The 25,341-nt window shown below is 42.5% G+C and overlaps 2 protein-coding genes across 2 annotated transcripts in view; one reads left to right on the top strand and one right to left on the bottom strand.

The window, feature by feature from the left end:
- Positions 1–10,594, top strand: TSR1 (TSR1 ribosome maturation factor). The gene is made up of 15 exons (XM_072138101.1): positions 1–220; positions 1,195–1,298; positions 1,998–2,214; positions 2,302–2,436; positions 2,921–3,351; positions 3,640–3,796; positions 4,423–4,595; positions 6,163–6,356; positions 6,437–6,599; positions 7,074–7,184; positions 7,258–7,390; positions 7,514–7,630; positions 7,757–7,897; positions 8,638–8,712; positions 9,925–10,594. Exons 1-15 carry the CDS (start codon positions 106–108, stop codon positions 10,101–10,103), a joined length of 2,445 nt encoding a protein of 814 aa, XP_071994202.1. The 5' UTR covers positions 1–105; the 3' UTR covers positions 10,104–10,594.
- The window catches only part of SRR (serine racemase), a 20,405-nt gene continuing 3,605 nt past the window's right edge, over positions 8,542–25,341 (bottom strand). Inside the window, exons 2-8 of the mRNA XM_072138102.1 lie at positions 24,036–24,207; positions 19,977–20,088; positions 18,134–18,237; positions 17,337–17,456; positions 17,190–17,264; positions 16,252–16,461; positions 8,542–10,481 (exon numbers count right to left, since the gene is read on the bottom strand). Coding sequence (XP_071994203.1) covers positions 10,287–10,481; positions 16,252–16,461; positions 17,190–17,264; positions 17,337–17,456; positions 18,134–18,237; positions 19,977–20,088; positions 24,036–24,207 — 988 coding nt within the window. The 3' untranslated portion in view covers positions 8,542–10,286. The remainder of the gene's footprint in view (positions 10,482–16,251; positions 16,462–17,189; positions 17,265–17,336; positions 17,457–18,133; positions 18,238–19,976; positions 20,089–24,035; positions 24,208–25,341) is intronic.

Here is a 25,341-nt window from a genome sequence, read left to right on the forward strand (position 1 = left end):
CACAAGGAGTCTGCGCCGCGCATGCGTACTAGCGCGTCCCGCAGCTTCCGCCCGGAGTTGGGCGTGTTCTCCAGTGCTGGGGCGTTTTGGTGAATTGCGGGGATCATGGCGGCCGGGGAGCAGCAGGCTGTGCACCGCTCCGGAGCTTTCAAACAGCAGAATAAGCCTCACAAAACTGGTCGGCACCAGAGCCGCGGGGCGCTGGAACGTGAGAACAAAGGTGAGAGGGGAGAACGGTTGAGGGCAGCCGCACTGCAGGCCCGGCTCCTCCATGTGAGCTCCACGTGCGCCGCACTCACTGCCCTCCCCCTGCTGTACCTGTGCATAAGATGTAGGGGGCTGTGACATTTACATCACGGCTGAGGAATTCTTCTCTGTTCTGAAAAGTGAACTTGCCCTTTAAAAAAAAAAAGTATCAGCTTTCTCCTGTCACTATATTGGAGGAATGCAGAGTTCAAACACAGGGTTGATTAGGGAACGCTCTGCATGTCCCTTTATGCGATATAAATAAAGAATGCATGTATACAAGTGTATAGATATCTTAGTAGGATATCTGTCATGTCTTTATATAAAAATAGAGCATGACACTCTACCACAGAGTAGATGATAACAATCTGATGGGTGAGGCCCTTCCCCGTCATTGATCATGAGATCTGTAAGTGAGTTCTGATTTTAGGAGTTGTACTTGCTCTTCTCAATGAGGCTGCAGTAGTTAATAAAGAGAGATGCAACTTCTGCATCATTGCTGAACATCAGAAGATCATCCCTGGAACCGGAGATACCCTCCAGCAAGTATATTGTTTGCTTTCATCTAGCCCCAAATTCTGCAGAAACACAAAAACCCCTTAAATGTCAATGTTACTTTAGCATGTTACTGTGCCAAGCGCCAGTCCTTTACTAAAAACAATGGACAATGGTGTTACATTTTCTCATCTGTTCCTCATCTACCTCAGCCCTATGGAAAAATGTGTAAATTTTTCCCATTTTGTGTGGTTTCCTGTAGTATCTATATTATTTGGTTAATTTTAATATTCCTAAACAAGCGTCACGCTGGCTTACAAAAAGATCCCCTACATATGGTGTATAATGTACATACATATGATGTACTGTTAGTATAGGCTAATTGACATATCTGCCTAAATGCAATTTTAAGGCGGTCTTTATTAAATATTACTATTCTTTTCTGTCACTTAGGACGAGTACCTGTTAAAGCTCTCAGCAAAAAAATAAAAAAACATTTGCGGAAGCTGGACAGAAAACATAAAGCCAATCAGATCCGCAGAAACAAGAAGGATGCTGTAAGTATATAACATTTATTTTGTATTATGCAGTGCCGTTCTATCTGTTTGTGGATTTTAGGTTAAAAATATCATTGTATCAGGTCTTTATTAAAGGGATTTTCCCACAAACAAAAGTTAATCTCTATCGGGCTGACGGAAATTGCTGAGCGCGGTGCTCGGTGATCTGTCAGCTTCATAGACATTCATGGTGCAGAACGGTCATGTGCACCAATTTGCTCTATTTGAAAGAGGATCAGGGAGGGGTCGTCGGACCCCTTGTTTTTGCGATCTGTGGGGGTCTCGGCGCTGAGACCCCCACCGATCAGCAAGTTAGGCCCTATCCCACGGATAGGGCCTAAGTTTTCTTTGTGAGAAAACCCCTTTTATTGCAGAGGCTACTGGTGCGGCATGTACTAGCATGACCGGGTACTGGGATCTAAGGCTAATACACACCTTAGCTCTCGGGTGCCCTAGGAAGCACCAGAAGTGTCATATCATTAATTTTGACTAAAATTACTTTTATTACTCCCATATAACTGCATACAAGGTGTACCACAGTCTGCTGTGGTTGGTGCGTGAATCACGGATTGGTAGTCCCGTGAAACAGGACACAGTACATAGTGCAGAGAACGGGACACTGTGTCGTCCATGACTGACAAATCAACTGCATCTTTCTGTCGGAGCCCATACTCATATAAGCCGTATCATTTTTTACAGGTGCTTGCAGAGAAGCGCCACTTGGGGAGCAAAGATGGCCCTCCACACCTTGTTGTTGCAGTCCCCCTCCATGGAGGTTTGGATATGACTAGCCTCTTGAATCTTGTGCAAAATAGTGAGGGAAATATACTTCATGAAGATGACTCCAAGAATGGCAAATTTGCTCTTGTGTCCCCCAAGATGAAGCAGCGATGGTGTTTTGTACAGGCAAACAGGGGTAAGATTTAGCTGAAAATATGTACTGCTGCTTTTATATGACTACTTAATATGTGGTGTTGTCTAACAATCTCTTCCTGTTTTACAGATGATTTGAATTCTCTGCTGGATCTGGTCAAAGTAGCTGATACACTTCTCTTTGTCCTGGACCCTGAGGAAGGATGGGACAATTATGGAGACTACTGCCTCTCCTGTCTATTTGCTCAGGGCCTGCCTAGCTTTGGTAAGAAAGTCTGTAGTGTATAGTAGATATTTATGTATGTTTAGATGTTGGATAAAGAAACCTGGACCGTGAAGGTTTCCAAAAAATATAAACACCTTGCACTTTGTGTCTACTGTATTCTATCCATCATAGCAGTTTGTGGTTAAATTGTTAAAAGACACCCCAAGGCCGGCTGCACATGCAAGTGCAAGTAACAGTTCTTAAAGTTTCTGCGGTCTAGTTCAGGTGGCAGACAGGGAGTCCTTGGATCATATCTCAGTATGATGCATGGACTTGTGTCTTATGCTATTTGTTCAGTCTGTGGTAAGAGACGAGCCTATGCGTCAGTATTCACAGCCTAACTTGATGTCTACTTTCATGCAGTATAAAGAAAAAAAACACCTGGAGAGAGCCTTGAAAGTTGGGCTAGATGGCTAGAATGTGTAATATATGGTGGAAATGAGATCTGAAGAGTTTCCATGATGGCTTTCTTTTCCTCTTGTAGTGCTCGCTGTGCAGGGCATGAATGAGATCCCAATAAAGAAAAGAAACGAAACCAAAAAACAATTGAGTAAGATGATCGAGAAAAGATTTCCTGATGCAAAGTTCTGCCACCTGGACACTGAACAAGAATCTGCTTTACTCTTGAGGCAAATATCCACCCAGAAACAGAGACACTTGTCATTCAGAGACCGGCGATCTTACATGCTGGCACACAGAGTGGACTTTCAGCCATCAGATGAGAGTGGCCTGGTGGGCACATTGAAAGTATCGGGCTATGTCCGTGGGCAAGAACTCAACGTTAACAGGTTGATTCATATTGTTGGCCATGGTGACTTTCAGATGTCTCAGATTGATGCTCCTCCTGACCCTTATCCACTCAACCCACGAGTCCACAAACCCAAAGGGAAGAAAGGACAAGATGTGGAAATGGCGGTATGTTCTGGAGACTATGGATTTTTATTGTTGGGTGATTTGAATCTTGTTGGGTGAGGTGGAATCTGTAGTGGCACAGTACTGCACCCCAGTAAATTTTATAATGGGGATGTGTTCTGTTTGGCGTCTATATGGAAGTATTTAACTGTTTACCAGCACTGATGCTCTGTCTTTTCTGCTAGTCATTGGTTACTGAGATGTAGCACTCATGTCATGTCACCACTGACATGGTCTACACTGGATTTTTAGTCTTATTGTACTGATAAATACCATCCACTATTTGTGCAGGATGATGCTGGTAACTGTGCAGAGATGGAGGAGGATGTGAAGGTGCTGATGAAGGCTGATCCATCAGCGCAAGAGTCTCTTCAGTGTGAGGTAGTTCCTGATCCTATGGAAGGCGAGCAGACGTGGCCTACTGAGGAAGAGCTCAATGAGGCAGAGGGTAAATTTCATCTTTTATGTTATCTTTGGGTTCCTTTACATGAGGTATGGTATCTTTGAATAATGGGGGACAAACTATAAAAAAATACATCAGTCAGCACAATACATCTACTGTAAGATTTGCTTTATTAATAATCTTTAAATACCACAATCATATTCCGTAGTGCTTTCCAAATCCTGGCGCATATATACAAATATAATACTACTGTACAGTCAGTTATATGGAACAATAGGAGTGAGGACTTGCTCACAAGGGCTTACAGTCTGTGAGTCCAAATTCTGTGGGACTGTAGGGAAGCCTGGTGTCTGTTTTTTTGCCGTATAGCATTTGGGAGTAATGCGCAGGATGGGTTAGTAAAGAGAAAGTTGAAGTAGGTGAGTGTGAAAGGCTTGCCTAAAGAGATTGGTTTTAAAAGCATGTTTGGAGGTTGGGTATTATTAGTCTGATAGTCCAGATTGAAGCACGCATGTTGGGCAGTAGACTGAGATGATGCATGAGGTAGGGAGAGGCAGCATTGTTCAGAGCTTTGTGGGTGAAGGTGATTAAAAACCATTAAAATATTCACTGTGTTTGTACAGTATGTAAATTTCCAAAAATCAGTATGTTGTTTCTAAATTTTGTCCTAGAATCCTTGCGACTGAAAGTGCAAAAAAAGGTCCAGAAAGGTACATCCGCTTACCAGGCCTCATGGATATTGGATGATGAGGAAAATGAAGGAGAAGATGATAGTGAAGATGACAGCGATGATGATGACATGGATGATGATCAGGAAGATGCCATGGATGAAGCCATTTCTGAGGTGATTAGTCATTTATATTGTGTAGTTCTAAAGGTTTTCTTCAACTACGTTGGGAATAGGCAGCGATTACAACCTTCTGGGTAGATTTGTTATTAATTTTTTTTTTTTTGTAGTTTGGGAGGTGGTTTTACTATGTGTGACTCATCCCTGCACATCTTTTATAATGTATTAGAATGCTGCCATCAGGTTATAATAGAGATATGCAAATTAGCAGCAGAGCCTACACAGAGCGTTTAGTAGCCCAGGGGCTAAAGCTACTCCGTGCCTCTAGTAGCCAAACCCCTGCTTGTTCATGCTGTTGCCATGCCTGGAAACCACTGTAAAGCTGGCAGGGGATCCCTCTTGCAGGTGAGATGTTGGCACATGCCACAGACAGTATGGACGTGCAGAAGGGCGGCACTCCAGAGGCTACCGGGTGTGTGTAGTAGCCTTAGCCCCGGGAGCACATTGAGGCTACTCCACAACCCGAGCAGCCTCTATAGCTTGTATGCATATCAAGATTATAAAGTATATAACCTGATCGGCAGGTTAAATTATAAATTAATAAATTATGATGTGCAGGGATGTGCCACACATCGGAAATCTACATCTGGAATACTTAAAAATTGGCAATAGTTATTATTTATTTTTTTAAAACTTTTTATTGCAAGACACAAAAAATAAAACCAAAACATCAGACATTAGTGCATATCATGCTTATAATCTTGTACAGTATTACATGTTATTATCGTTGTCTGAAATTCAAGTTAACAAAAAAAGCAACAGTAAACATCAAGTGTATACCATCGACCAGTTGAAGTATCTTATTTTGCTTTATCTATGTATTCCTTGTATCTATGGGAAGGTTTTATGTTTATGTTTAATTGCACTTTATTCTTAATGGTTGTCTCTGCAGTTCCTGGGGTCTACGATTCAAATGCTCAGGTTTCTGGCAATAGTTATTTTTATTATAATATTTTGACTTGCAGTTATACAACAATATATGCGATTACTAATATAAAACTCTTGTTTCAAAAATGAGAATGGATCAAGATTAAATTTGCATTTCTCTATTCCTTGCGTTAAAAACTAACTTTCCAGTTTTCTCCAGATAGAAGTGGTTTCCAACTCTGGGACTCTGGCACCTGTGTCCACAATAGTGGTTCCTTTAGCACCAGTCCTGCTGCACCCAGGTCAATGTTAAGGGGCAGTGGACTGGTGTGTTTATGGCCATCTCTGTTCACCTGTTCAAGACACACAAATAGGCAAGTGCCTTTGCTCCACTAACTCCCAACAGAGGCATTGGAGTAAGCCATACTTTCTCTCGTTAGATCTAATGACCTGGCTTTGTAGTATATTGACAAGAGGTTTTATTTTTCAATTTTCCCCTTAAAGGATTTTCTCGAGATACTAAAATTGATTGCCTATCCTAAGGATAAGTGATCATTATCAGATCGGTGGGGGTCCTAACATCTAGAAACCCTACTGATCAAGCTTCTGACATCACAGACATTCGTCACATGGCCTGTTTGCTGAATTCTAAAACCAAATATTCAATTCACATTGAACATTTGTAATATATTTTCAGGAAGAGGAAGGTAGTGGTCAAGAGGAAGAAAGTGAGACTGTCACTATCCCAGACAGCACCAGGGATGACAAATATGATGAAAACCTGGATGAAGCCGAGGAAGAACAGATGTTGGAGAAATATAAACTGCAACGACAGGATGAAATGTTCCCTGATGAGGTGGACACCCCACGAGATCAGCTAGCTAGAATTAGGTAAGTAGGCGTTGGAAATACCTTCACTCAGAAGTCAGAATATTGATATCTTTTAACTCCTGGATATCTCTGATCCTCAGGTTTCAAAAGTTTCGTGGTTTGAAAAGCTTCCGCACATCACCATGGGATCCTAAGGAAAATCTTCCCAGAGATTATGCTCGCATTTTCCAATTTCATGACTTTTTCAGGACCAGGAAGCGTATATTCAAGGAGTTGGCAGCGGATGAGAATGAAGGTGCCATGGTAACTGATAAATTCATTTAATTTGTTCAATTGTAGAGACGCATCAGGTGCCATCTGTGGGGCACCATCTGTAACATTAAGGCATGTGAGCTGCAGATAGTCATGCAGTCAGCAGTTGGAGCCTCATCTTGTAAACTTGTATAGAAGTATAGGGGGGAGATTTATTGCTGCTTCCAAGCCAGTTTTCTGGCATAGAAACAGTGAAAGAATCTGCGGTTCTTACAGTGATACTTACACATGTTGTGGAGGTAGTGTAAAGGGCTTAGTGGAGCAGAAGTTTTTTTTTTTTTCACGCAAAACTCTGCCTGGTGGCTGTGCTGACCGCTGGATACATAAAGACGCCTAGTATTTGTAGTATTGAACAACAAAACTGAAGTTTTTCAGTAGTATTCTCTAAAAAACAAAATAACCTTAACGTCTATTCGATTTCTTAGTGGCACAAATATTGTACTTTGTGTTATTTTGGCTCTGTAGGTTGGCTGGTATGTTACGGTACATATCACTGGGGTACCGCTCTCTGTGCTGGAACACTTCAATCAAGGGTCACCACTTGTTCTCTATTCCCTTCTTCCACATGAACAGAAGGTAGGCACTTTTTCTTCTTGCATTTATATTTTGGGATGTAAAAGAGCAGGTTACAGAGCTGTTTTTCTTGTAGATGTCTGTTGTAAATATGTTGGTGAGGAGACACGCAGGCAATAGTGAACCAGTACCGGCTAAAGAAGAAATTATATTCCACTGCGGCTTCCGACGTTTCCGGGCAGCACCGCTGTACTCTCAGCACACGTCTGGTATGAAAAGCGCCTTATCAGTCTCTGGTTTTTAAGCTGTTGTATCATAGTGGTGTATGTATGACTGTGTTAGACTTATTGTATTTATAAATGTGTTGCTAATCTTTGCACTTATTCTTCCAGCGGATAAACACAAATCTGAGCGGTTCTTGCGTACTGATGCGGCAGTGGTGGTCTCGGTTTATGCCCCCATTACTTTCCCTCAGGCGTCAGTATTAATGTTCAAGCAGCGCAGCAACGGTAAGTTTTTATTATGTAGCTCCAACATTTCCTAATATTTAAGACGTATCTAGAATACCTTTCCTTGGTAATGTGTATCAGCTATTACTCTTTTTCTTAAGAATCTTATGTAAAATTTCCTCATAGGAATGCATGATCTTATTGCCACTGGATCTCTCCTGAGTGTGGACCCTGACAGGATTGTTATCAAGAGGGTGGTGCTGAGTGGTCACCCATTCAAGATAATGAAGAAAACTGCAGTGGTTCGCTATATGTTCTTCAACAGAGGTATTTTGCACTAGCACAGTATTTCCCTTCTATACATGGAAACATACATGACCTATACCGGGCGCTGAGGACTTGCCATTGACTGACTGGATTCACAGCTATGGTCATTATTCTGCCCATATCTTTTATTGCTGGAGATAACACTGTGTAGCAAAAGGGCATAACTAGCTGAGGCAGGGCCACATATCCGACTTATGAATGGGGCCCCCCTATCCCCTCAGGAAATCTACATATTTGTATACTTGCACATTTTATACATTATTCCACAGAAATACACACATTACATTTACACAGATCTGTCCCAGTAGCTGCTGACGACATGTGTGAAGTACACGTCAGTAATTAGAGAGGAGAGATCCCTAGTACTGCTGTCCCCTTAATCTCCCTCAACATTTCTTCTCTGACAAGCCGATTTTTGTTATGCACTGTGAAAGATGTGCAATGTTATATACATATTATACTGTACAATGTGCAGCACAATATCCATAAAATGGTGCACTTCTTCCATTCTTCAGTGTGTGAGGTCGGATGACGGGGCCCCCTGACACCACAGGCCCCATAATCAGCTGCTATTGCTGTAGTTCCGCCCCTGGTGTAGCAACAATCTCACACCTATGTCTATCAATACACATGTGACATTCCTGTGGTAATAAAGATAAGTTGGTGAATCACCTTTATTTGTATAAGTATATAGGCTAGAGGAACACCAAAAATCATAAATCAACTTTTTGTCTTTACAGAGGATGTACTGTGGTTTAAACCAGTTGAGCTGCGTACTAAATGGGGTCGTAGAGGACATATCAAGGAACCTTTAGGTATGTATTTGCAGAATCTTTACCCTACTTGCTTAAAGGACCCATGTAATCAAGTTATGGTTTCCTCTTGGAATCTAGTTTAAATTTGCATTATGCTTTAAGTTAAAACACACTTTTTACTGAAAAAAAAAATGTAACCTCAATGGAAGGGACAACAAACAGTTTTTACACTAAAAGGATGGGGATATTTCAGAAAATACATGATTGACCGAGGAGCACTGATGTATTTAAACTTTTACAACTACCATACGACTATATATACGTCCTATTTGCAAACGCTCCATGCAGAAAGGATGTTGGCTTGCTTCAAACGGCTATATCACCAGAACCTTGCACCTAGAAATACAATCTAGGTGGCATTTTAAACTGGAGAATATTCCCTTTAACGTGAAGATTGGGAATGGATTCTTCACGGAACCAGAGAGATCCACTTTTTCAGTTGCAGTAAAAAAATGTAGATTTTTATATACAATTTTTTTTATTTCCATGATTTCCAACTGTAACTCTCTAACAATGGATATCTCCGGTTCTGTGAAACATCAAAAAAACAATCTTGACAATGAATTAAAGGGAGGGGGGTTTCCGGTTTAATTTGACACCAGATTTGGTGTCGAGGTTCAGGAGATATAGGCGTTTGAAGTGCGCCCCCTCCATCCTGTCAGCTGAAGGCAGAATGTAGAAGCAGCTGCAGGAAAAACTTACCTTTCCGTTTGCAGAAATACATGCACTATCTGCAGCTAAGAAAGAGGGATGGGATGACGCCGTACATATTTATAACATGTTGGTAAACATTTATTCACTTTTACTACTTTATAGACCTTTATTGGACAATGTTGTAAAGATAAATATATGCAATTAATAAAACTATGCTATCAAGTTAGTCTTCTAAGAAGCGCCCAAAAGAACTGCAAACATTGACCTGGACATTCAGGCATCAATGATTTCCACAGTATAGATTAAGGGGCACTATCTAGGAATATTCTTGCAGAAAGATGTCATAAAACGTAGGATTATGCTAGGGATTCCAGTATATTTATTTCGATGGTCCTCTTGTAGTTTGATACACTATTTCAACACATTCAGTGTTATAAGAAAAGTAGTAGGCGCTCACCCCGAAGGTAGCTTAAAATTGTTCCTTTATTTAATTTTAACCTTCTTAAACCATTTTTTAATTCCATAAATAGCAGTCCCTAATTATTTTTCACTTTTCAGGAACTCATGGCCATATGAAGTGCCATTTCGATGGACAGCTGAAGTCACAGGACACTGTATTGATGAACCTATACAAGCGTGTTTATCCTAAATGGACTTATGACCCATATGTACCAGCACCAATAACTTGGGTGAAGAGTGAGGTTCAGATTGATCCTACAGAAGTGGATATGGAGTAAAACCTTTGAGTGGCACATCCTGCAAATGTAAATGGGATCTCCGCTTCTTTACCTACTAGTGCCTTAAGGGGACTTATTTATTTTGTATTCAGACATTGTAGATGTGAGAATTATAGAAAATTAGGGATCTAAAATGTGTAATTCTTGAAATGTCAAAGGTAAAAGTCCTCTGTGTGCCTAATTTCAGTTGTAGAGAGAGGGTTCCTTTACCCAGTCTATCCCGCCGAGGTCCACGTTACCACCGCACAGCACCACACCAATATTTTGCATCTGCCTTGCTTTCTCCTGGAATGAGCTGGACAGAATAGCGGCTAGACCCAGACCAGCCGTAGGCTCAATCAGAAGCTTCATCCTTTCCCACACCAAGCGTGTGGCTCTCTGTAAAGTACAATGGAGAAACTGCAACAAACTATTGATTCTAGTGGTGGATAACACTTGGTAAAAAAAACAAATACTAATAAAACAATTGTATTGTTTTACAAACAATTCAATTTGTGTGTGTGTTTTTTTCCACTTCGTCCCCCATGACGGCCCACCTGGAGGATGCCCCTTGACCTCTGTAGGGACAGGAAGAAGAGGTTAAATTCCCCTCCCCGCATCCTCCCGCCAGTGTTCTTCCTGTCCCTACCGAGGCAGGTCATAGAGAGGTGTCCTCTCTCCTCCAGGTGGGGGGGGGGGGGGACGAAGAATCACTCACGGGTATGCCGTCCACGGCGAAATCCCGGCGGCCCCGGCTCTCGGTCGATCCTGGTCCTCCTTGTAGCCGTCCAGGGGTCCGTTGACTGGCCGCCGCGCCGCAACTCTGATTACACGCGCGCGCGGCTGAAGAAAACTACATTTCCCAGCAGCCCGTAGTCTGATGACGACTTCCGGCCGCGACCGGAAGTGATCGGGGAAACCGCGCAGCATCACTGGGAGCCGTGGGACGCGGACCGGTAGCCGCTTCTAAGGGGGATGGGCTCCCCATTAAGGTATTTAAAGCAGGTAGATCACTATGATCTGAGGTCTAGTTGTTCAAGTGACTACGGCTCCAGTATCTGCATCTAAATCTTCCGCTGTCTACTATGACTGACGAAGTTAACCCAATCTTCCTGCACCCTCCAGTATCTGTAAGTGGGCTAATTGCAGGGGATATTGCCACTATGTATGCAATGTTGTGGGTTATTAGTCTCCTATATTTGCCTTTTAGGAAAAAGACCTGGGGTCTAAGGGGAAAGGCAAGGAGGAGAAGGGGGATAAGGCTAGCAGGCCTGAAAGACCCGAGAAATCGGATAAAACCAGGACCAGAAAATGTAACATGTGTAACCATTCTATGCCAGATTCATATAAGAAACCAATATGTAAAGTATGTATTGATAACTTCATGCGAGAGGAGAAATCATCCTTCCTAGACGAGCTCAAAGGGTTCATAGAAGAGAAGGTGGTCTCATCTATTGCCGCTGCTACATCTAGGGCTCCCCCGTGTAAAAAGCCCAGATTGGAACTGGGGTCGTCACCATCCGAGGCAGGAAGTGATTCAGAGACTCCTTCTTGTTCTGTAATAGAGACGGAAGACTCCTTAAATCCCCAGGATTTTGTAAAATCTACTGAATCCAGACATCTTTTCCCAATAGATGAATTGGATGATTTATTGAAGGCCATCAGACAGACATTAGAAATTGAGGATGTGGTCGTACCCCAATCTAGAGAAGATGAGCTGTTTGGTGGGTTAAAAGCAAAGCGCCAGAGGGTGTTTCCCTTAAATGACACCCTCAAAGAGTTAGTGTACGAAGAGTGGAAGGAACCAGAGAAGAGGATCCTTATATCAAAAAACTTTAGGAAGAGATTGGTCTTTGAGCCTGAAGACTCTAAACTATGGGATTCCTGTCCCAAAGTGGATGTGCAGGTCACTAAAATAGTAAGGAAGACAGACCTGCCGTTTGAGGACGCAGCGCAGCTTAGAGACCCCATGGACAGAAAATCTGACTCTCTGCTGAAAAAAGCTTGGGAAACATCCATGTGGGGTCTGAAATCAAATTTAACGGCCACCTCAGTCGCGAGGAATCTCCTGTATTGGCTAAATGAGCTCGAATCTCATATTAAAGAAGGAACTCCCAGAACTACAATTTTGGAGAATTTCCCTCTATTAAAATCAGCAACGTCCTTCTTAGCAGACGCAGCAGCTGAAGGTGTACGGTTCTCTTCAAAAGAAGGAGCCCTGACAAATGCTTCAAGAAGGGCGCTGTGGCTGAAGCAGTGGAGTGGGGATATCCGCTCAAAAACAAAGCTATGTGGTCTTCCCTTTTCAGGCGAATTTGTCTTTGGCCCTGAACTTGACACCATCTTGGAAAGGGCATCAGATAAGAGAAAGGGTTTCCCGGAGAATAAGCCAATACCCAGGAAGCAGCCCTTTCGGGACTTTAAAAGCCAAAGAGAAGAATACAAAGATAAGGGGAAAAGGGGTCGCTGGAGCTACCCGAAAGGAGGAAAAGGTAAAGGGTTTCTCTTTTCAACATCATCCGATCCCAACAGAAACAAAAAACAGTGACGCCATAGTAGGAGGAAGATTATTGAAGTTCAGAGAGGAATGGTTAAAAATCACCTCAAATCCTTGGGTTCTAGACATCCTTCTTCAGGGATACAAGATAGACTTCAAGAAGCTTCCTCCTACCAGTTACCTACCACCCTCTCCCCATACATCAGAAATGTCCCACTATCTAATCTGGCAAGAAATATCATCTTTATTGTCTTCTGGAGTTATTTCCCAGGTTCCTCAGGAACAAGAAAAGCAAGGATTTTATTCTTCTCTTTTTCTTGTAAAGAAGCCGAACGGATCGAACAGGCTGATAATCAACCTGAAACGACTCAACGACTTCATCGTCTACAACAAGTTCAGGATGGAGTCGGTAAGGTCTGCCACTCACATTATCCACAAAAATGCTGTAATGTGCACTATAGACCTAAAGGACGCATATTATCACGTCCCCATTCACCCGTCTTCACAAAAGTTCCTAAGGTTCTCTGTTTTTTCTCCGGGGGGTTCCACGTTACATTTTCAATTTCGTGCACTCCCCTTTGGCATATCTTCAGCCCCCAGAACCTTCACCAAGGTGATGATAGAGGTGGTGGCGTTCCTAAGACAGCAGGACATACTGATTATTCCATATCTAGACGACCTGCTGGTTATTGGACAAAACAAACAGAACCTAATTTCCTCAAGAAACATCACAATAGGAACTTTAGAAAGACTGGGCTGGATCATAAATTACCCAAAATCAGATCTATCACCAGCCACAGTAAAGAAATTCCTGGGAGTAAATTTAAACTCATGCTTACAAATGTCATTCCTTCCACAGGAAAAGAGGGCTCATATCAAGGAGGAGTTAAGAAGGTTCCGGAGAAGGTCTCTTATCTCCATCAGGGGTGCTATGAAGGTCCTAGGACTATTAACAGCATGCATCTCCTCAGTGGCCTGGTGCCAAGCCCATACTCGAGTTCTCCAGAAATGGGTTCTAAGATCCTGGAACAGGAGTTCGAAGGGACTGGACAAAAAGGTATCAATCCCCGCGTCAGTCAAGGAAGATCTCAAGTGGTGGCTGATGGACACAAATCTAGACAGGGGAATCTTCTGGAGGAACAGTCCGTATATCACCATACAGACAGACGCCAGCAAGAGCGGTTGGGGAGCAGTGCTTCCTCAAAAGTTGACGCAGGGCTCCTGGACAGAGGAGATCTCCAGAAGGTCGTCCAACTATCGAGAACTAAGGGCGGTTTGGGAAGTGCTCAGCTCAAACACTGCTCAATTGGCAGGACATCACGTGTTGATACTGTCCGACAACACCACGACAGTATCATACCTGAAGAGGCAAGGGGGAACCAGATCCCCATTACTGATGTCTTTAACAAGACAAATATTTTTGTGGGCAGAGGACCATGTCCTATCAATCTCGGCTACCCATCTAAAGGGAACAGAGAACACCAGGGCGGATTTCCTCAGCCGAAGGAAAATACTTCCCAACGAGTGGTGCATAAAAGAGGAGATATTCCAGTATCTATCCTCTCTTTGGGGAGAACCTCAAATAGACTTGTTTGCGACAAAAAGAAACTCCAAGTGTCGACACTTTTTTTCCTTAGAAAAAGGGGAGACAAAAGATCGTCTGGATGCATTCTCCCACTCTTGGAACACCACTCTCGCCTACGCCTTCCCCCCTATTCCCCTGATCGCCAGAGTATTGGAGAAAATTTATCTAGAGAAGACACAGACCATATTTGTGTGCCCAAATTGGCCCAAAAAGAGCTGGTACCCGATTCTGAAGCGGATGTCCACTCAGGACCCAGTCATACTACCAGTGTCAGAAGATCTCCTGGTACAGGGTCCAATATCCCATCCAGATCCAGGAAGACTCCAGTTATCAGCATGGATCCTGAATCGGACTATATGAAGTCCCAAGGACTATCCTCTGCTGTTATAAACACCCTGAAGGCAAGTAGAAAACCTGTCACTTTTGCCATTTATCACAAGATTTGGAAAAAGTTTTGTTCTTTCTGTGCAGATAACCCACCATGTCAATCTAACCCCAATATCTTGCAGGTTCTTAACTTCCTTCAAAAGGGTTTGGAGTTGGGACTTTCCACAAGTACTTTAAAGGTCCAGGTATCAGCCCTAAGTGCGTTCTTCGATCAACCCCTCATCGAGCACAGGTGGGTGAAAAGATTCATTCTAGCAGCCTCTAGATTAAAACCCCAGGTCCTTAAAAGGACTTCTTCATGGGATCTTTCTCTGGTCTTAAATGCTTTAATTAAGCAGCCTTTTGAACCAATTTCTTCTGCTAGTGTAAAAAACCTGACACTGAAAACAGTTTTTCTGGTAGCAATCACCTCAGCAAGGAGACTAGGTGAACTCCAGGCAATTTCTATCAAGGAACCCTATATGAGGGTTCTTGATGATAGAATTATTCTCACACTGGACCCAAATTTCATCCCAAAGGTGGTCTCGGAGTTCCATAGAGGTCAAGAGATCATATTACCTTCCTTCTGCAAGAATCCGTCCTCAGAAAGAGAACGCGAATGGCACACTCTAGATGGGAAAAATAAGGGGAGGAAGGCGTCCAAGGCAACCATCGCTAGATGGCTAAGGATGGCGATATCTTCTTGTTACGACATCCAAGAGATTCCAGTACCATCAGGAATAAGGGCACATTCCACAAGAGCCGTATCCACCTCCTGGGCAGAGAAAAGAGGGGCCTCCTTAGAACAGATCTGCAAAGCAGCAACTTGGACTTCCTCTTCTACCTTCTCTAAACACTATAGACTTGACTTGCCCTCCTCGAAGGATCTGTCCTTCGGGAGAAAAGTGCTTCAAGCAGTGATCCCTCCCTAAAAGACTACTCATATTGTAAGTCTCCAGGTGGGCCGTCATGGGGGACGAAGTGGAAAGAATGAATTAGTTACTCACCGGTAATTCCATTTCCATTAGTCCACCATGACGGCCTATAGTTTCCCTCCCTTGCTTGTTATAGGTTATGTGGTATTCACAATGATGAAACTGTATGTGATGAAAACATATAAATAAATCATTGTTGCATCTTCCTCAGTGTGGTTATTTTGAAGTCACTGGCGGGAGGATGCGGGGAGGGGAATTTAACCTCTCTTCTTCCTGTCCCTACAGAGGTCAAGGGGCATCCTCCAGGTGGGCCGTCATGGTGGACTAATGGAAATGGAATTACCGGTGAGTAACTAATTCATTCTTTTTTTTTTTTAATGCTACTTCAATTTATATGGGGCTAAACTACCCTTAAGGCTACATGTATCTTTATTTTGACTTAGTTTTTTTCTTCTTACTTTTAAATTTCTCATTTTTTGGGACTTTTCAGGTGCATCGTTGTGACTAAGCCAGGGTCTTAACCCCTTAAGGACGTAGCCAGTTTATAGCTAAGGCTCCCAGAAGGCGCAGAGGCCCCCAGAAGGGAGTTTAACCCGTTTAATGACTCAGTCAACGCGACCACAGCATTTAAACACCCCGGAGATAACTCCAACCGCCATTGTTACTAGGGGATGTCAGTGGTAGATTACAGCTCGGTCTCTTATGGCCTAAATGCATTTTTTTTTTTTTTACACAACCTGTAACACTCACATAACAAACCTCAGAGTAATGTAATGTAGTTGTTACCTTAATTTCATCTTCAGTGACTACGAACACATCGTCCACAAGATCCCGTATGACCGGCCAGGTGCGAGGCCCTATGCTTGTTTTCACTCCATCAGCTATGGTGACTGGAGGTTGAATATTAGGAGTCAGAACGCCATTCATCTTTGAGCGGTAGCAGTCGTCTGCATTAAGAGGTTCTGCCGCATATATTTTTACATGTGGTTTTATTGCCTGTTAAGACCAGCAGAGAGGTAAAGCCTGTAGAAATTCAGTTCACAATAATAATTTACTACTATATATGAAAAATAATCTTCTGGCCACTGTTTTGGATAATACAATATTCTTCAGCAGTCCAAAAATGCAACTACTACTTGTTTACAGCATAGGACGAGTTCCACAATAACAATACACAGCAATATTGTTATGATGTGGATTTTAGCCCCAAAGTGGAGGCCATGGGATCTGTATAAATCTTAACTACTGCAAATAGCTACTGGTTAGCTTCCAGTGAATCTGTTGTGGCTAGGGACAGTTTCACACTGCCACTGCTGGTCTGTGAACCACGGATCATGCAGAATAATGTGACACAGATTTATTTCACTGCGTGCATGATAGTGATCTATGATGTAAGGAGTTCCTGCTTTTTTTTTTTTTTTATTACACCATTGTAGTTGCCATGAACTACCGACTGTTTTTTTGTTTTTCCACTCCATCTCCATAGAGAGAGCAACATCATTTGGCCAGGTATCTGGTTACCCATTACTTTCATTTGAACCTGGCCTTACCTGTCCGAGTCGGCGCTGTAGACGATAGGTTTACAAATTGACACTAGACTGATGCAAATTGGCCATGAAAAAACGGATGTGACTGTTTTCCATAGCAAATTTTGGGCACCGTCAAGCGCAGGTAGCCTTCGTATCCTGCTTTATAGATTCCACCGTTAGAATTTTCAGTCTCACCTTAACAGCTACAGCTATTCCAGCCAGCATGCCGCCACCACCCACTGGTATGACCAAGGCCTCCAGATCTGGCACCTAGAAGGTAACACGATTTACATTACAACATTTTACCAGAGAAAAATGAATGTTATAGAGCTTAATAAATACCTGTTGTAAAAGTTCAAGTCCAATGGTCCCCTGACCTGCAATGACGGCCGGGTCCTGATTTGGATGAATTAAAACTCCTCCGGTCTTCTGTATAATCTGAGCGGCTACTTTTGCTCTAGACTTGGGTGGAGGGAGAAACAGGACACATGATAATAAATTAAACCTTTTATTGTATTGCACTGACTGCTCTTGAAAACGTGTGCACATTCACATGTCTTGCTAAACTTGAATCAACTATTCTTTTCTACAAGTTGTAAACCTGGCTTAAACGCTTTACATATATGAAGTTGCTGCAAGCTATACCATAATTCTAGAAAAACTGATTTTTAAATTAATTCTTTGCTGCACCAGGATAAGCTTCAATTCCCAAGCACCATTTCTTCATACACGCCTTTCCATATCTGCTTAGCAGCAACCCAGTCCATCATTCTCCTCCACTGTAACATTAGGACCCTTTCCTTTCAAACTTGTCTACAAAATAGATTATGAAGCTTGAGATCTTAAAGTATATATGAGTTCCTTGTGATATGATTTGTGTGGTAATGCCAAGAATTGAAAAGCTGTGGATGATCCAGTAGACTCACTTTCACCTGTGCCAGATTTATCAAAGTGTCAGATGCTGAGAGATAAATCTAGTTTGACTTTGAACAGCCTATACGTTGACTTAATTTATACATTTGTTGGCTCCCCTGCTGGGTTGCCAGCGATCAGAAGTATGGGGGTCAGCGGGCGCCCCTAAATGCCTTTTATTGATGCCTTCAACCTTTTATATGCCAAGCAATGCCACCCAGTATTACCTCATCTGTTGGTTCACAATCCACAATCATAGCACCGTACCCAAGAATCGCAGACTTCTTACAAGCTGCTGCCGTAGTTGGAACAACCACATGAGCCGGAATACCTACAAGAAAAAAAAGGAATTTTGCATAATTAACTATAGAATTTATTTTCAGAGGCTTATATACGGTAGAAGCAACATACGATACTCTGCAGCACTGTATGCAGAAACCACCCCTGTCCTCAGCTGAGGTTACTTTCTCTAGGTCAAACATGTTATGTACAATGTAAAACGTACTACCTAAAATGTCATAGGACTCATCACCACTGATTTGCACACTTAAAAAGTAACTGCCCTCACAAATCAATAGCTCTTGGGATGTAAAACAACTTTGCCTATTATCTTTTTAACCTATATTCATTAGTTTATTTGCTATAGCCCTCAGATGACCTCAGAGCTGTAATGGCTGCTTCCTCTCCATGTGCTGATAAGCCCTGTGAATCCGTACTTTGTTTCTGAGTCGGTTTCATAGGAGGCGGAGGAGCTGCTGCTCCCTGCTCACAGAGGAGGAGGTCATGTGACAGTTTATGAAGCAGAGCTGGATGTGTCAATGTAGATGCCTCTTGCACAAAATAGTGCAGTACAAGATCTCCCCTGTTTCTTATCAGTCCCTCCATCCCAGTCTATGATTCTACAGGACTTTCTCTGTCTCTGCACCTTGTGGTGCTCCCTTCCCCCACCTTGTCATCTGCAGTATCAGCTCTGTGTAGATAAGCTATTAACCCTTAGTGCTCACACAGCACAGGCATAAACTTAGTGTACTAATTCTGATTCTTCCACTTATTGTATATAAATATATATATATACACTATTGCATGTTCCCTGCTTCTCCATGTGAAGGAAGCTGCCAGGCTGTCACCATATACATCCTGTATGTACTGTACATATCCCTTGCTCCTCCATGTGATGGAAGCTGCCGGGCTGTCACCATATACATCCTGTATGTGCACTGTGCATGTTCCCTGCTCCTCCATGTGATGGAAGCTGCCAGGCTGTCACCATATACATCCTGTATGTGCACTGTGCATGTTCCCTGCTCCTCCATGTGATGGAAGCTGCCGGGCTGTCATCATATACATCCTGTATGTACTGTACATATCCCTTGCTCCTCCATGTGATGGAAGCTGCCGGGCTGTCACCATATACATCCTGTATGTACTGTACATATCCCTTGCTCCTCCATGTGATGGAAGCTGCCAGGCTGTCATCATATACATCCTGTATGTGCACTGTGCATGTTCCCTGCTCCTCCATGTGATGGAAGCTGCCAGGCTGTCACCATATACATCCTGTATGTGCACTGTGCATGTTCCCTGCTCCTCCATGTGATGGAAGCTGCCGGGCTGTCATCATATACATCCTGTATGTACTGTACATATCCCTTGCTCCTCCATGTGATGGAAGCTGCCGGGCTGTCACCATATACATGCTGCATGTAAACTGTGCAGTGTTCAGTGGATTTACTTGTGGGAAACTAACTGGATTTAATGCTAAATTAATTAGACAGAACACAAGGCATCATGAGGGGAAGCTAACTCGCCTCAGGGTCAGGGCATAGACTGACAGACATTAGTCTCCGAACACTTCACTTCTGGTGAGAAGTGGGCGGAAACACTTTCGGAACAGAAAATGTCATAACTTTGGAAAGAAAAGGATGAGCAGTACAAAGTAGGTATCTTTCTGCTTGTTTTCAAGTTATTTCCCATGTAATAATTTGGTAAAATCACTATAACTTTACAGCTACACTTTAAGCCCCAAGGAAATAGTTTTAACCAGTCACCATGAAAGGCTGAAACAGTTACCCATTAGTTGTGCTGCCAAAGCCAATGCCTGTCCATGGTTGCCACTGCTGTGAGTCACAACTGCAGTACAGTCTGATGGCAAACTCTTCACTGCATTTAATGCACCACGAATCTGAGAAATAAAAACCAAATATCAGTATTGGAAGTGTGCCATGTATGAGCATTAACCCCTTAGTGCTCTGCGCCATAGCTGTACTGCACCGAGTCCCGCGAATAGCGCTCAGAGCAGTACAGCTACTGCGCAGAGACGATGCCGGTTCAGCGCTGCATAGCAGCCGAACCGGCATCGTTAGCCGCAGGATTTCAACGGTAATCTACCGCTGACATCCCCGGCTAACACCTGCGGTCGGAGTGGGCTCCGATCGCGGGCGTTTAACCCGTTAAATGCCGCGGTCAACGCGACCGCGGCATATAACATGCCTTCCGGGGGTCTTTACCCCACGATCGCCCCCCCCCCTCCCCCCGCAGTTGCTATGGCACCTCTGGGGTCCGATCGAGACCCCAGAGAAGCCTGAAGGCAGTGCCTTTAAGATGGCGTCTGTGACGTCATCTTAAAGGCAAAGTGTCAGCCTATGCATCTGCATAGGCTGGCACTGCTTATACCCTGCAATACATCAGTATTGCAGAGTATTATCATGAACAAGCAATCAGATGATTGCTTGTTCATATCCCATGGTGGATCAAGTAAAAAATGTAAAAAAAAAATGTTTTTCAATAAAAAAATAACTTTATAAATCACAAAAAATGCCCATAAGCCCCAAAAGATATAAAGAGACATATAACGCTCAAAAAAGTCTAAACCATAACACAAACCCCACATATATAGTATCACCGCGTCCGTAACAATCCATAGAATAAAACTAAATAACTATTGAACCCATATGATGAACGCCGTAAAAAAAAAAAAAAAAACGTTAAAAACCCGCCAAAAATTATGATTTTTACCTATTATATCCCACTAAAAATGCAATAAAAAGTGATCAACAAAACATATGTACTCCAGAATGATACTGTTGCAAAGAACAACATGTCCCGCAAAAAAAAAAAAAAGCCATCAACCAGCTCTGTAGCCAAAAACGTAACAATGTTATGCCACTTGGAAGACGGCGATGCAAAAATGATAGATTTTTCCCCACATTAGGGTTTTATTTGGCAAATTTAGTAAAACATAAGAAAAAATATTCATGTCTGGCATCCCCGTAATCGTATCGACCCATAGAATAAAGATAACAGGATTATTAGGCTATACGGTGAACACGAAAAAAAAAAAAAGTAAAAAATCCAGTACAGAATTGATGCTTTTCTACTCATGACCTCAAAAAAAGTTCCTAAATTTTCAACAATAGGTGATACCAACCCCAAAATGGTAACACTGGAAAAAGCATCTCATCGCGCAAAAAAAAAATGCCGTCACATGGCCCAAATAACGGAAAAGCGAAAATTTTATAGCCTTCAAAAGGGGGCAACGAGAAAACTAAAATCCTGGCAGCTGCAGGGTGCTCCTTCCCTTCTGCGCCTCGCTGTGCGCCCATAAAACAAGTAATGTCCACATGTGGGGGGGTCGCTGCACTCAGGAGAAATTGTAGAACAAATTTTATGGTGGGTTTTCTCTTTTTAACTTTTGGAAATGTGTAAATTTTAGGGCTAAATGAACGTATAACCGACAAAATTTGACCATTCTAAATTTCACCGCCATTTTGATTCAATTACTATGAAGATCTCAAGGGGTTAACAATCTTTGTAAATGCTGTTTGAAAACGCGGTGATTTTGAATTTCGAAAATGGCAAATTTTTCTAAAAATTCATCATTTTTTTCTTTTTTTTTTTGTAAATAAACGCAAAACTTATCAGCCAAAATTTACCACTAAAATGAAGTACAACATGTGGGGAAAAAACAATCTCAGAATCGCTTTGATAAGTAAAAGTGTTCAAAAGTTATAACCATATAAAGAGACGCAGGTCAGAATCCAAAAAATGGGATTGAGCCTTAAAGGGGTATTCCCATCTGGGCATTTACATTTAATTAAATTCATTTGCCATCTGTAAACATTTCTTCAATTGGATGTTAATTAAAAAAATGTTCCTGTGTGAAGATAATTTCTCATAAATGTAGTCATGTTGTCCCTTAGAAACCAGATAGCTTCCTCGGATACGACCACGTCACACTCTGGCAGCGGTGGCCAGACTTGCGCTATAAAGTCCTGCCGGGCCACCAGGATTCAGCAATCATTACCACAGGATGACATGTAGTAACTTCAGGACATTTTATATACAATAAGCTTTTGTTTCTTTGTGCACTCAATCCAGCAGAGGTGGCCGTATCCGAGGAAGCCATCTCGTTTCTAAGGGAAAACATGGCTACATTTATGAGAAATTATCTTCACACAGGAACATTTTTTTTAATAACATCTAATTGAAGAAATGTTTACATATGGCAGATTAATGAAACTGAATGTGAGCTCCCAGATGAGAATACCCCTTTAAGCTGTAAAATGGCTGCGTCCTTAAGGGGTTAAAGACCACAAACGAAAGCATCCGATTTAGCCTTCTACAACTTTTTCTGAGAGCTGCTATTCTTACCACCAACAGTAACAGGTAACAGTTCAAGCCAGTGCAGAGGTCATGACTTCTAACCTATCATGTAACATTATGTGATCTGCATAGCACATATGCTGCTGGCAGTGAACCAGGTAATGTGAAATAAAGTTTTATAAAGTAGCGGCAATATTCAGAATGCTCTGAAAACTCAGCATAGCATAGGTTACTGGAACCTGTCACCAGCTAAAAATCACATTCCTGGCCACAGGTTCGCTTAAAGTAAATTTTGCATTTCACTGTTTATGGGGGTATTGTGTGATCCGAAATCTTATTTTTTTTTTAGCAGCTTTCCTCTCTAGCCTATATCTGTAATTTGCAGTAATACGATTCTTCATTGAGTAATTTCTGTCTTGCTACCAAGAAATAATTTAGCAAAGATAATCAGAAAAGTAGAATAGGAAGAAAGGAGACAGGAAAGCAAAAGTCAAAGTACATGGATAAAAAAAAACACTTTTCTAGTAAAAGATATTACAGTGCTTCTTGTTTTTACTTGAACTATTGGTTTAGTTAAAGGGAACCTGTCCCTTCCGATCAGCTAAATAAACCCCAAGACAGTATCTTAGAGAACACTGTAGAGTCATCTCAATGCTTCTAATCCTGTCACTCTGTATTTCTGTTGTGTGATAAAAACAACTTATTTTTCTTGTCGTCAAAATTCATCCAGTCAAGGAGGCGGGACAGCTTTCTGATCCAGTCAAGCTCTGCCCGCCTCCTCACAGCTGCTCTGGCTCGGACCCACTCCCCAAAACATTGTTCCCAGCTCTATGCCACTACACTCCAGTATCAAACTTCCCTACCTGAGAATTCTGCCTGTTATTTTGGCGCCGGCGTGCTCTTCCGTGGCCGGCCCTACAGGTGCACCAAGAATTTGTCAGTAATGCACATGGTGCTAGTGTGCTTGAAAGCTACACTACAGAGCACTGGCACGTGCATGGGGCACCTGTAGGGCAGACCACAGAAGTGCACGCCAACGCCAAACTATCAGGCGGACTGCACATGCCGAGAGGTTTGAAACAGGGGAAATGGTGACGTAGAGCTGGAGAAGTGTTTTGGGGCGTAAGTCCGAGCCATGGCAGCCATGAGGAGGCGAGAAGAGCTGGAGTGGATAAATGAAAGACAACAAGAAAAATAGAAGTTGTTTTTATCACACAGCAGCAACACCGTGTAACAGGATTAGAAGCATTGAGATGACTCTACAGTGTTTTCAACATTACTGTCCATGGTTTAATTAGCTGATCGGAGTATTTGTTGAAAAGATAGTGGCCAATAAATTGTAGAAAGATTGTCACTGTGATGATCTTGAGTTGTTTTCTGTAGCTACCAGAAATTTGTACATATTTGCCGGGGTTTCAGGGGTTGATCATTACAGCAAGTTTTATAGTAAAGGGTTGTCATAATGAAGATTTCACAAAATTAACCCTGATTTTTTCATATGATGAAAAACAAATACTGTATAACCACCTTGAAAGATCCAGTCTTCTGCAGTAATTCACATTTAAAGAATAACTTGTGTGAAGCGAGTTTGTCCAGACTGGAACATGTCATCACCGGAGTTGTATGGACTAAGCCGTGGATCCTTTTCTGTGCTTCCTGCACATCTTTTAAGGATACACAGTAGGAGGTACTCATAGTCCTGAAAAAGAAGATAACAAGTCAAACTAAGCCCCTACAATAAAAGCAGGAACATCCTATAGCTGACTGCTATCATAAAGGTATGCCTTATACATAGAACAAAGGTGAAATCAAATAGCAAATGAGCGTTATACAGTCTGGGATGGGGGGGGGGGGGAGTGGGGTGTGTGAGAATGATGGGTTTCATACAATGTGGGAAGATAGGAGTTTTTAAACAAATACCATAGTCCAGTACAAGCAAACACTGACATACACTAAAATTATACATATAAATAAACACGTACATCACACCTACATACATAAATAGCACACAAACATCAGACATAGTACTTATACACACTCTTTACAATGTTTCTGATGTAGATGAGGGCTCTGACAGCAGGGCTGAGAAGCTGGTCCCTGCCTCTCCTGTTCTGACTGATGTAGCAGAGCTCAGTACACACAGGTGAGAGAGGACCTGCTACAGCAGCACAAAGTGGAAAGCTTCTCCCTCAATGCTGCCGAGTGCCGATGGAACCCCGGTAACAGGAAACAATTAAATAATTCCAATATCAAATTCTGCAGCGCTTTACATGTTTAGTATGTATGTGTGTGGGACATTATAAGGAAAAGAGGGAGGCAAGACCAAACTTTCATTAGCTACTGAGGAAGGAGCCCATGAATGGCTCGGAAACGCGTCTAGCAGCCCTCTCATTTGTTCCGTGTATCTACGCTCATTTTTATGGTTCTGAATTATCATCATTTATCAGTTTTTATGCTGCACCTAATCTAATCTAGCTACGAGCCATCAGACAGACACTTACTAACAGTCCAACGGCAGCAGCTCCCCCGCATACCCGTGTGAGCTGCGCTCCTACACACCTGTGCGATTCCCTCTCTGACCGCACTGAATGGAGTGACATGCATGCGCAGAAAAATCGGAAAGACGCTGATCGACACAGATGTGACTGCTTTGTTTGTGGAGGTCAAAGCTGGACTGTAAAAGTGGACTGTATTGTAAATATACGCTTTCACTGTTAAACAACTGAGGGTAAGCACAACATCCAAATAAAGGTTAACCTTGCCAGTATATCTGATGAAAGAGATATTTATCACATCCAGCTACTTATTCAAACAAATGGCTGGCCACCTAATT

The sequence above is a fragment of the Engystomops pustulosus genome, chromosome 2 (assembly GCF_040894005.1).
Source record: "Engystomops pustulosus chromosome 2, aEngPut4.maternal, whole genome shotgun sequence".
Lineage (NCBI taxonomy): Eukaryota > Metazoa > Chordata > Amphibia > Anura > Leptodactylidae > Engystomops > Engystomops pustulosus.